This window comes from Crocodylus siamensis, chromosome 4 (genome assembly GCF_052110815.1).
Source record: "Crocodylus siamensis isolate JL-2025a chromosome 4, ASM5211081v1, whole genome shotgun sequence".
Taxonomy (NCBI): Eukaryota; Metazoa; Chordata; order Crocodylia; family Crocodylidae; genus Crocodylus; species Crocodylus siamensis.
Genome location: NC_143398.1, coordinates 153,535,861 through 153,547,997, shown reverse-complemented (window position 1 = coordinate 153,547,997; position 12,137 = coordinate 153,535,861). Strand labels below are relative to the sequence as shown.

At 50.1% G+C, this 12,137-nt stretch overlaps 1 protein-coding gene across 1 annotated transcript in view; it reads right to left on the bottom strand.

Moving 5' to 3' along the window:
• Positions 1 to 973: 973 nt before the first annotated feature.
• LOC149866820 (vasoactive intestinal polypeptide receptor 1-like) overlaps positions 974 to 12,137 on the bottom strand; it is a 52,288-nt gene continuing 41,124 nt past the window's right edge. Inside the window, exons 11-13 of the mRNA XM_090044265.1 lie at positions 6,322 to 6,451; positions 3,866 to 3,907; positions 974 to 3,162 (exon numbers count right to left, since the gene is read on the bottom strand). Coding sequence (XP_089900391.1) covers positions 3,070 to 3,162; positions 3,866 to 3,907; positions 6,322 to 6,451 — 265 coding nt within the window. The 3' untranslated portion in view covers positions 974 to 3,069. The remainder of the gene's footprint in view (positions 3,163 to 3,865; positions 3,908 to 6,321; positions 6,452 to 12,137) is intronic.

Genomic DNA, 12,137 nt, shown 5'->3' with positions numbered 1-12,137 from the left:
CTGAGCCTGCGCTTTTCCAGGCTAAAGAGTCCCATGGCTCTCAGCCTGTCATCGTAAGATCTGTTTTCCTGACCTCTGATCATGCGCGTGGCTCTCCTCTGGACTCTCTCAAGCTTCTCCACATCCTTTTTGAATTGTGGAGCCCAAAACTGGACGCAGTACTCCAGCTGCGGCCTCATCAAGGCCGAGTACAAGGGGAGAAAGACGTCCCGGGATTTGCTCGAGAAGCATCTATGGATGCAAGCCAGCGTTTTGGTCGCTTTACTAGACGCAGCATCGCATTGCAGGCTCATGTTCATCTTGTGGTCAATGATCACCCCCAAGTCTCTTTCTTCTGTAGTGCTAGCCAACGTAGCACTGCCGAGCCTATAAGGGTGCTGCAGGTTTTTCCTCCCAAGGTGGAGAACCTTGCATTTTTCAGTGTTAAACACCATCAGGTTCTCGTCTGCCCATTTGCTGAGCTTGTCCAGGTCAGCCTGGATCACCAGCCTGTCTTCTGGCATGGATGCTTTGCCCCAAAGTTTGGTGCCATCGGCGAACTTGGCCAGTCCACTCCTGACTCCAATGTCCACATCATTAATGAAGATGTTGAACAGGATGGGTCCCAGGACAGAGCCTTGAGGGACCCCACTGGTCACAGGGCACCACGATGAGTGACTGCCATCAATTACAACCCTTTGGGTCCGACCACGGAGCCAGTTTCCCAGCCAGCGGATCGTGGTGGAGCCAAGGCCACAACTGGCCAGTTTGGCCAAGAGGTGATCATGGGATACCAGATCAAAAGCTTTTTTGAAGTCAAGATATATGACATCAATCTCTTCTCCCTTGTCCAGGTGATAGGTCACCTGGTCATAGAAGGAAATGAGATTGGTCAAACAAGACCTACCCGCAACAAACCTGTGCTGGCTATCCCTTAGGATGTTAGCCTGGGCCAGTCCATCAAGGATGGCCTCCTTAATAAACTTTTCTAAGATCTTCCCCAGGATAGAAGTCAGGCTAATGGGCCTGTAGTTAGCCGGATCCACTCTCCTCCCTCTCTTGAAGATCGGCACCACATTGGCCTTCTTCCAGTCTTCGGGCACTACACCAGAGCGCCAGGAGTTTTCAAAGATCTGTGCCAGGGGCTGGGCTATGACGCTCGCCAGCTCCTTGAGTACCCTGGGGTGCAGATTGTCAGAGCCGGCTGACTTGAAGGTATCCAGCTTCTCAAGGTGTTCCTTCACGAGGTCAGCATTTATGGAGGGTAGGGGATCCCCATCACCCGGATCTCCCTGTCCCATAGCAGGCATGGGCGTCCCATGGGACTGATGAAAGACTGACACAAAGTACCTATTTAATAGGTTGGCTTTTTCCTGGGCATCAGTTGAATGCCAGTTTCAAAATTTAAATTGCTGTGTGTATGAATTCCAGCTCAGAAACCAGGAAATGGCTTAAAGGACTCCAAACAAAAAAAACATCAAGCATGAGCAAAACAACCAAATATCAAGGCAGGGAAATGTTTTGTGTTCAGCCACTTCTTCAGGGTCTGGGTGGAGGGAAGATGCTTCCTGATCAGCAGCAGTGAGCATCAGTGAGGTGAGCAGGAGGAACAGGAAGCCCAGAAAGAAACAAAAGGGATATTGTATGGGAATGGGCCAACCCCACCAAGCAACAAGAATCTAAAGGGGAAGAAAATATCTAGCAGGTGATAGGGCTGAAATAGGACTGCAGAAACCAAACTCACAATGGCAGCAAAACATGAACCGTCCAGCCAAGTAGCACATTGTGCAACAGGCATGTAATCTTCTCTCCCTCTCTGACTCCAGACAGGCTGTGTCAGCAGTCTGTTCAGCATCAGGCAGGCCCTGCCAGCAATGCTGCATTTGCACAAGGGGAATCCTACCCTGTGACTAGGGCTCCTAGGGCTCACAATGGTAGTACAAGTAATACATTAGAATAGTTAGGCCCAGGGCAGCCCATGCTATTGACACCACTTCCTGCTAAGGGCAGACCATGTTGGCAATGCAGCATTCAGCTCCAATCAGGACACAGCCATGCTGTAGCTCAGGGCCAAGAGCTGATCGGAAAATTTTCAATGATACATCTTTTTCTATGGGGAAATGCTGATTTGTTGATACAATTTTCTTCAGGAAGGTTTCTCAGGTCTGGGAAGAAATTTCTTCTGGTCATAGCTGCCCAGAAATAGCTGGGGGTTAGAGCACAGGTACAGGAAATAACTACCCTAATACTGACTGGATTCTGGGTCTCCCTCCTTCTAGGAGACCACCTGGCTATCATCTCTTTTGGGATGGGATTGTCTCTCTTTTGTTAAAAATGTGTTGCAAGGTCCAGTTTTCATTCAACCAAGTGTTGAAACCTCAGCATTTTTCATGACATGGAATTCACACTTACCGGTCAGTCCTATGCAGGATTAAAAAGATGGAGAAAAATGGCATGTATTTACAAGGGCAACCAGACTGCTAAGGAGACAGGAGGCTTGGATGTGTCAGGAGTAGCTACATATTGGCTGAGAGCCTTGAGAGAAGCCTACAGACAGAGGACAGGGGTCCACAGCAGAGGCAGAGGAGGTTTTTTAAGCAGGTTCACAGCAGGACGATTAAGAGGAATACAATAACATTGAGAACGTAGAAGGAGCACCTAAAGACTTTTCCCAGTAGCAAATTCTCCAGTTTTGAAATCATTCCCCTCGAGGGGAACCAAGGACAACCTGTTCCTTGGGGTTTAATACAGATGCTCAGACAGTTGCAAGGAATAGACCTGACCTGAGCAGGACACTGGGCTGGATGGCCTCCCTTCCAGCTGGATTAGGTCCCTTCCAGCCCTACTTTCCTATGATCCAAAGCATGAACAAAGCCCTAGAGACCTGGACTGTAAGGTCCCAGCCCCAGGGGACAGGTTAGCTGGGATCTAGAAGGTCTTTTCCTTTAGTGCCCGTCTCTGTCCGTTTGGCCAAGGAAAGTGAAGCCAAGTGGCAAACTGGAACATAACATGCTGCACTGGTTCCATTGGGGCTGCTGTGCCAGGACGAGGAGTAGCTAAGTAGTCCTTAGGTCCAAGCCCATTTCCTCCTCATGCTGTAAAATCCTGGGTTACCAGGTTGAAGACATTGCTCTCCATGGATGACTGCCACTTGCCCCAGTTCCTCTTGATCTCAGCCTGGACCTGCAACATCATACCAGGAAATCATGAGAGATCTGTATTGAAAAGAGCTTATAGGCCTTCTCCCCACACTGGGCCTCTTGTGCACCCATGGGAAATGGAGATCAGAACCAGGACTAGGGCCACAGGGAGGTTCAGGATTTGCTGAACTTTATAACAAGCATCAGGCAGAGAAGGAGGGGGTCTCAGGGATACATATTACTGCCACAGTTTGGAAGGGCCTTGTTTATTATCCTTTTAGAGGTGCTTTGGTAAACTAAATAAACTCGGTTGGGATGCATGCCGGGACTGGGAATTTCTGTAATCACCCAGGCAAGCAGGGGTCTGCACCAACCAGTCATCTGGGAGCACAGGATGAACTCCAAGTTATAATGGCACAGTCCCTGTGTTGGCTACTGCACTGGGAGTTTGATTTGAATTGACTCCAGCTCTGCTGAGTCTGAGGAGAACTGGGTACACTGGACATGTGTGTTTGATTATGGGCATGTTTGTATGGGCACAAAGGTATATGAGGATTTGCACACATGAATGAATGCAAGTGCTTGTGTGTGCACATGGATATGTTTATGTAGGTCTGTTTGCATATGGCTGTATATGACCAGGTGTGTGCTTGTGGGTCAATCTGGTAGTAGATGTGTGTGTATATGTATATGTGTGAGCATGTGTGCAAACGTACGCACACAGTAGTGTAGTAGGTGTCACTCACCTCTCCGTTCAGGAAGCAGTACAGCAGAGCGACCAAGAACCCCTGAAATATGAACAGAAGGGAAGAAATTTAACATAGATAAGATGTGGCTGGACTTCATACTCTTTGACAGCCTTAGATTAGGGTGCTTCCAGGAAGGGAGGTGGGACTCTTCCCTGTAACCCACCTGGCTCAGCTCTGGCTCTGGAAAGCAAAGGAGTTTGGAAATCAACCTCTGGGCTCCTTCCTTAGATCTTGTATACAAATTATGCCCATTAAGCAGTGGCAGAGAGGGGAGCTGGGGTGTGGCCTGCAAGAAACCATTGATATTTTGCCTTTAGCTGTTTATTTAACAAGAAGGGCCATCTGGCACAGCCATCACTGACGGATGAAAGCAATTCTAGGTCCTGCAGATGTCTTGGGGCACTGTTCTCCTGTGGTTCCCAAGATGGCTGCGTTGGAAAACAGTTCTTCCTGTTGTATTCCACACTGCTGGCCAGAAGGGTGGAAAAGAAGCCAGGCCCTCGATCTCAGTGCCTCTGGGCTGAGATCCATAAAATCTCTGGGTTTTGGTGGTTGTGGCACAGCTTAGTGATAAGGAAACTCCCCTGAAAGAAAGGAAGCCTTGGGGACTAGTCCCTGCTCCAGGGACTGTTGGTGCACTAGACTGACATGTCATTGGAGAAAATGCATACAGAGCATTAGGAGCAGGGACCAGAACTCAGGCTTCCTTGTTCCACAGGAAAGCCCTCATTACTGGGTGATGGAGTCATGCTTACTCATTCTTCCTTTGAGCCTATGGCCTTGCATCCTCTTCTGACTAGTAGCCCACTTCAGATGGCCCAGGGTACTAACCAGGCAAGTGGGAGATAAGTGTTTGAATGCCCTCTGGCAGCAAAGGACCTAAAGCTCAGGTCTCCTATTTTATATGCAAATGCTTTAACTGCTAGACAGTTATCTAGCACCTCCTCCAGCTCTAAGTTTTAATGAGGATGGCCATGGCTGCTGGGCTTAGGGCTGGACTCATTGCTGTCAGCTTGCATTTGACATATTCCAGGTTCAGCTACTGAAACAGGCCTCGGGGGATTTGGGTGCAGGGATATGCAGGGTGTGAACCTCAAGTGGCCTTTGGCATGAGATAGGTGCTGAGGTGGTCAGCTCTGCTCAGAGGGCAGCACCTTTGGGCATGGGCAGGATATTAAGCACCAAGTACCTCTCCTCATTAAAACTTAGGTGCTACAGCCTCCCAGGTGGCTGAGCAAGGACTTGGGTTTGCCATGGGTGAATCACTCAGACATAGGTGCCTAATCAAATGCTCTTTTGGATCTAATCTCAAAAAGATTCCAGAGAGCACCTTGCTTCCCACCCTTATCAGCTTCTGTGTATCTCTACTGGGAGGCTGAGTTTTAACTCCTGTATCTTCAGCCCCTTCTTCTTCTTGGGACAGTTGCTAACAACTGATAAAGTCCACATGGCCCCTATGGTCAGGTGGGCCCAAACCCTGGCATGGCCATCAGATCTGGAACGGGCACTGCTGGGTCCTCTTGCTTCCTGATTCTGCAATTGGAAAAGTCCCATGCCTCTTTCTTACCAGGCTTCTGCCAGTGAAGCTGCCTGCCTGTCACTCAGACCTTGTGCCCAGTGACTTGAAGCTCAGGTAAGGTTGTCCTAGCTAACAGGGAAGGAAGTGCAAGGAAACCTGTGGCTCCTGGCCCTCTTTATCTGGGCTCTGCCAGGCTAGGGTTGCAGGCACCGGTGCCGCACTGTGTTCCTGTGTGCCAGACCCAGAGTTCCCAGCATGCAGCTGGGCCAATGCTGCACTGTATTCCTGCGCACCGCTTGGGCCACATGGGTGAAGCTGGAGTGACTCCTGCCCAACCCAACCATGTGCTGGGGACTCAGGGTGGAGGAGGGGGTGCAGGGAGAATGAGGGGAACAAAATTTAGGTTGCCCTAACCTTTGTTCTCTCTGCCTAGGGGCGGGCAATTATTTGGGCCAGAGGGCCACTTAGGGAGTTTTGGTAAGCTGTTGCAGGGCAGGGCTGGGGGAGGGTGGGGGGCAGGGGCAGTGCTGACCCAGCCCATGACAGCTCAACCAAACTCGCCAAACGGCCCTCCGGCCCAAATAATTGCCCACCACTTATCTACAGAATATTGCTGGAGGTTAGTCACAATCCACTGCCAGTTCTACCTGTAGTGATACAGTGGTATGCCATTATGTTCATGGCACTCAGATATCTCCTTAAATTGCTGGGTTTTTTGAAATGTTGTATTTGTTATAATTTTTAAAATAAAAAGACTCTGTGGCGCATTAGCCAGCATTGCATCCCCTCCCCCTTGCTCACAGGAAGGGCCTTGTGGGGTACAAAAGGGGACAGTAGGTCCATGGCATGAGGAGAAGGATGCTGGGCACAAGGTTCCTATGGTGGCTTCTGCAACTGCCCTACAATGTCCCTCCTGCTGTCCTTGTCCAGATACCTGATAGGAGCCAAGGACCAGTTCAAAGTAGAGTCTTGCTTCAACGCCAATGTGTTCAGGGAACAGGGCAAACACCACGTAGTGAACCCCGAAGAGGGGGATGAGAAGCAGTGTGGATTTTGTGAGTCGCCTAGGAAGAAGCAAAGCAGTAATCAGGGGCTGACTATACACTCAGCACTATATGTACAGTTACAGGAGGAAAATGCAACCCCTCCCCATGCATACTGGGGGACCTGTCCAAGCTGCTAGGAAAGCACAGAAACAAAATACTACCGCTGTCCTTTTGACATGTAGATGATGGAAGCAGTGCTCCATCTGCTGCAACACAAGCATCACTTCCTGGCCACTTCCCCTGCAGCTGCAAAAGTGGCCCAAGACTCCAGATAGCAACACCCACCACCCTAGAATGGGACCCAGTTATCCCTTATTACCATTCTCTGTGTACAGCTTCCAAAAGGCACACAGTCCCTAACAGATGGGCCCAATGGGCCCTGAAAGGGTGTAATATCTCACTGCCTGGTTCTGCCAGCCATCATGAATGAAGGCCTGATACTAATGTCTGACCAGGGCTCTGATTCAGCAAGGTACAGAAGCCCCTGCCTGATTTTACACACAGGAGTCATCCCATTGACAACCATTCACTGGGATGTCAACAAATGGGAAATGAATGATTCTAGGGCTGAGGAACCTGCCCCCCAGGGAGAGACAAGCAGAATTCTGTCTGCCTAATTTACCAGAAGAGAGGAAAAAAGTGGCATAGTCATGGTCTATCACTCAGCATGGAGCAAAGTTTTCACTGAGAACTGGGTTCTTTAAAGTAGTGGGAAAAAGCAGACCAAGATCCAGTAGTGAGAAGTGGAAGTTGGACAAATTCAGACTAGAAGAAGGTCCACATTTTTAACACCAAGGATAAGGGATACTGAAACTTTCCTTGGCCAGGAGGTGGATTTTCTGTCACTTGGGGTCTTTGAATCAGGATCAGATAGATGTCTCTTACCAAAGGACAGAGGACAGCTCAATGGGCTGGATACAGGGATCACCCAGGTGAGATAAGCCTGGGTGAGGTTCTCTGGCCCCTACCATGCACGAGGGTGAATGAGGCCATAATGTTCCCTTCTGACCTTAAAATCTGTGGATGAAACTCCTCTGGGCCTCTGTACCTCGCTGAACCAGGGCTTTGGTGAGTCAGAGACATCAAAGGCGGAAGAGAGGGTGATAGTGACAGAAATAAAGGACCTGGGGGTGTTGCATATTCTTGATAGGTTTGATCCCATTTCTAGAGGGTCTTGTGCTTTCCCTGAAGCAAAGTTTTAAGGAGACAGTGGCAGATGACAGAGAAGGTGAAAAAGTTTTATTCCCATTTTAAAAAAAAATTCTACCTATATCTTATTGACACAGCTGCAGCAAAGGCGATTAGAGCGTGACGCTCGCTATGGACACAGCCCTTAGGGAGGACTCAAAAGTACCTTTGCTAGACACAGAATCAATTGGGTTTGATTTAACAACATTACAGCTGGCGATGGCTGGAAAACTGCATATTGAATGTGCGCTGGAGAGAATATTGTTATGATTACAAGTGCCATGTAGGGCTCTCAACCATTATTCATGTGAGGTGTCCTATTTTGCAGGAATATTCTGTTGAACTCAGTGGGACACCTCAAATGAACAGAGAAGGCAGGGTCAAGCCCTCTAGAAGAACCAAAGAGCCTTTTTCTTTGTGTGATACTCACTTGAGTGCGCGTAACTAAGTATGTGCTGGTGGGTTTGAGGTTGGTAAATAAATTAGGGTCTGTAAGCTCCACAGGCCCAACAGTACGAGAATCCTTTATCTTTGTGTTTATATTTACTTAAAAAAAATCAAATCCAAAAACATTAGCACAACAACTAAAATTGTTGAACAATTAAAATCATGGAAGTCAGGAAACGCAAGAGTTAAAATCCCAGCAATAGCATTAAGCCTGTGTCACACACACATCTACTCCTGTTGGAAGTACAGTATCTCATAAAATATACAAGCTGTGCCCTGGACCTGGGCAAGGGCCACTGTGGGAGCATTCATCTTGGAACTCCTGATGTGCAGTGACTTTAACCATCCTTAAGATGGCACTTTGGGAAGTGCATTTAGCCCTTACTCTAAAGTCTCTGCTGTGCCCATGATCCCCTTAGCACTGGCGATTTATTGGTGGGAGAGGATGATAGGCTGTAGCTCTTGATTCTCTGAGTTAATCAGCCCTAGCCCTGGCATAAAACCCTAGTGTTAGGATAGCACATTCTTGAGTCATGACTACAGAGTATTTTATGTTTTGGTCGAAATGACTGGGCCTGAGGTATAGTTTAATACAGCTCCACTGCAATCAATAATGATTTACCCAAGCTGAGGCACTGGTGATACAGTTTGCATTTCATAGGAGAAGAGACTGCACAAGCTCAACTCTTCTGCAAGCTTTGGGATGCCTGGATCATACACAAGCATGACAAAAAGCCACTGTCCTAGGGACATACTAGCCTATGGGATCAGGCTTGACTGTGGAGAGCTGGCCATGCCAGTCCAATCTGTGGGACATTGTAACAGGGTCCTCCCCAGGGGTGGCCACAAAGCCTCTGGAGCCCCCTTAGCCCTTGTCACCTCTGCTCTCTTTGGGGCCATCTCTTTGCCAACTCACCTGCCACTCCCTTTTTGAAAAGGGAGGCTGCCCAAGGACTCCCCAAGCTAGATCTCATGCTCATGAGTAAAGGTACCCTTATTCATCACTTTAAGGGATAATTACATGGCCTCCTCATCTCCACTTCTCACTACATACAAGCCTCCCTAGTTCAGGCCTGCATTCTCCTCTATCCTTCCTGGGCTCAGACCTCTGCCTCCTTCCACCCATGCCTGGGCACTTTGCCCATCTTGGTTACTTCCAGCCCTGGGTCCCTAACCCTGTTTCCACCTCTCAGAGGCACTGGGTCCCTGGCCCTTTCTGTACCCTCCTCTGGGCTGTGGGTCCCCGCCCCTGTCAGTCCCCGGTTGTGGTCCTCCTTGGCATTTGACCTCTCTGCTTGGGCTCTGGCCCTGCTTCCTAAGCCAGTTAAGAGCTGAGGAGGCTATAGGTCCCCAACCCTGGTACTTACCTCTCACGGGCTATGGGTCCCCAACCCTGGCTGAGGCCCTGCTTTTTGGTCTTGGCTCCTATCCCTTGGGCCCTGGTCCTGCTCCCATGCCAGTTGAGCCCTCCATTGACCCTACACTCTCAGTCCCTAAACCGCCGGTCTTGCTTACCCCAGCTCAGATATTAACCAGGTGCCTTATTGCAGCCTTGCTGCTCATAAGCAATTCCCTCCACAGCTCTCAGGGATAGACTGCCTGCTCAGCTCAAGCCCTGGGCTCAGATTCTGCTGACTCATCCCCTTTTGGTCATGTGGCTCCTAACTGCCCCCCTGCCATATCTGCAGGATGCATCCCTTAAAGCAGCAAGAGCACCAAGTCTCCTGCTACAAGCATGTTGAGGTTTCAACCTTTCTTTTCATTCCACATTTCAACAAAAACCAGATTTGAAATATTCTGTAAAAGAGAACACATGCCAAGCTGGCTGATAGTCTTGTGGTTACAGCACTCACCTGGAAAACAGACTAATTTTCATGTCAGTGTTCTGCCTGATTCTGGGCAGGGACTTGAACCTGGTCTCCTACGTCCCAAACAAGATCTCTAGCTAGTGGGTGGCAGACCCAAACTTCCTCTCCCGCTCTCCTGGTGGAGATTGTGAGGGAGAGAAGGAGCCGGCGGGCTCCGAGGCTCCCCGCCCCGGCACAACCACAATAATCCCTCGCACTCACGCCCAGAACGCTGGGCACGGACCCACCTCTTTCAGGTACACGGAGGCGGGAGGAGCCAGGACGGTGAACGCCAGCATAAAAGAGACGCCAGTATCTGGCAGAGCGGGGGGCGGAACCGGAAGCGGCCAGCAGAGAAGCAGGCAACGACGGAAGCATGCTTGTGCGGATGTGCGCCGGCCTGAACTGCAGCTGGACCTTCTGGCGGAAGGGTAAGCCCCAGCGGGGTTTGTGAGCCCGGGGAACCAGCCCAGCGAGGCTGCGGACTGTGTAATACCGCCGGGAGCAGCTGGAACCCGGCGGGCCCAGCTACCGTATAGACTGTAGTATAAGAGCAGTCACAGGCTGTGAAATCGCTGCTCTAATAGTGGGGGACCGAGAGGTCTCGGGGAGCCCTAGGGAGGGCCGAAGAACTCCTTGAGAGTTGGGGAAGGGGTCTCACCCTGCGGCATACAGGGAAAGAGAGTAGGATGTCCACGGAAGGTTGAAGCGGTCCTCAAGCTCTGAGGAATCCCTGGCCGTACCTTTTTGCGTTGACCCTTTTGCGTTTCTTTTATGGACTAATTTGAGAGATACCTTGACACATGGCCTGACCACATAGAAGGTCATGACCCCGGTGGATTGGGTGAGGGTGTAGGGGAGGCGGAGCCCTCAGCAACGCAGGACCCACGAGAAATGAAGGAGCCTCACTTCTGGAATGTCACGCGCTGGACCATCTGAACCATTCAGGATTATCATCAAAGTCGTTGCAGGCGAGCTGAGCGTGTGCAATGAGTCCAACCACAGGCGAGTTCTTTCTTGGAGTCGGGTAAGCGGCCCCGACGCGGGGTGCCGGCAGTAACCCTAACGATGAAAATACCTCCACAGAGATGTTCCACTTCCCATTAATAATTAGCTTGTCATTGGTGACAGAGATGGATTCTATAGCTCTGTGCTCAGAACATTATTTACATGTGCTTGAAAAACCAAGGTTCAAGCCCTTTGCTCTTCTTGATTCAGAGCAGAGCCTGGAACCTGTGTCATAGATTCATAGATTCATAGATGCTAGGGTCGGAAGGGACCTCAATAGATCATCGAGTCCGACCCCCTGCATAAGCAGGAAAGAGTGCTGGGCCTACATTACCCCAGCTAGATACACATCTAGCCTTCGCTTGAAGACCCCCAGGGTAGGGGAGAGCACCACCTCCCTTGGGAGCCCGTTCCAGACCTTGGCCACTCGAACTGTGAAGAAGTTCCTCCTAATATCCAATCTAAATCTGCTCTCTTCTAGCTTGTGGCCATTATTTCTTGTAACCCCCGGGGGGGCCTTGGTGAATCAATACTCACCAATTCCCTTCTGTGCCCCCCTGATGAACTTATAGGCAGCCACCAGGTCGCCTCTCAACCTTCTCTTGCGGAGGCTGAAAAGGTCCAGTTTCTCTAGTCTCTCCTCGTAGGGCTTGGCCTGCAGGCCCTTAACCATACGAGTGGCCCTTCTCTGGACCCTCTCCAGATTATCCGCATCCTTCGTGAAGTGCGGCGCCCAGAATGTACTCCAGCTGCGGTCTGACCAGCGCCCGATAGAGGGGAAGTATCACCTCCTTGGACCTATTTGTCATGCATCTGCTGATGCACGATAAAGTGCCATTGGCTTTTCTGATGGTTTCGTCACGCTGCCGACGCATGTTCATCTTGGAGTCCATTAGGACTCCAAGATCCCTTTCCACTTCTGTGCCACCCAGCAGGTCATTTCCTAGGCTGTAGGTATGCTGGACATTTTTCCTCCCTAGATGCAGCACTTTGCATTTCTCCTTGTTGAACTGCATTCTGTTGTTTTCTGCCCACTTGTCTAACCTGTCCAGGTCTGCTTGCAGCTGCTCCCTGCCCTCCGGCATGTCCACTTCGCCCCATAGCTTAGTGTCATCTGCAAACTTGGACAGAGTACATTTCACTCCCTCATCCAAGTCACTGATGAAGACATTAAAGAGTATCGGTCCAAGGACCGAGCCCTGCGGGACCCCACT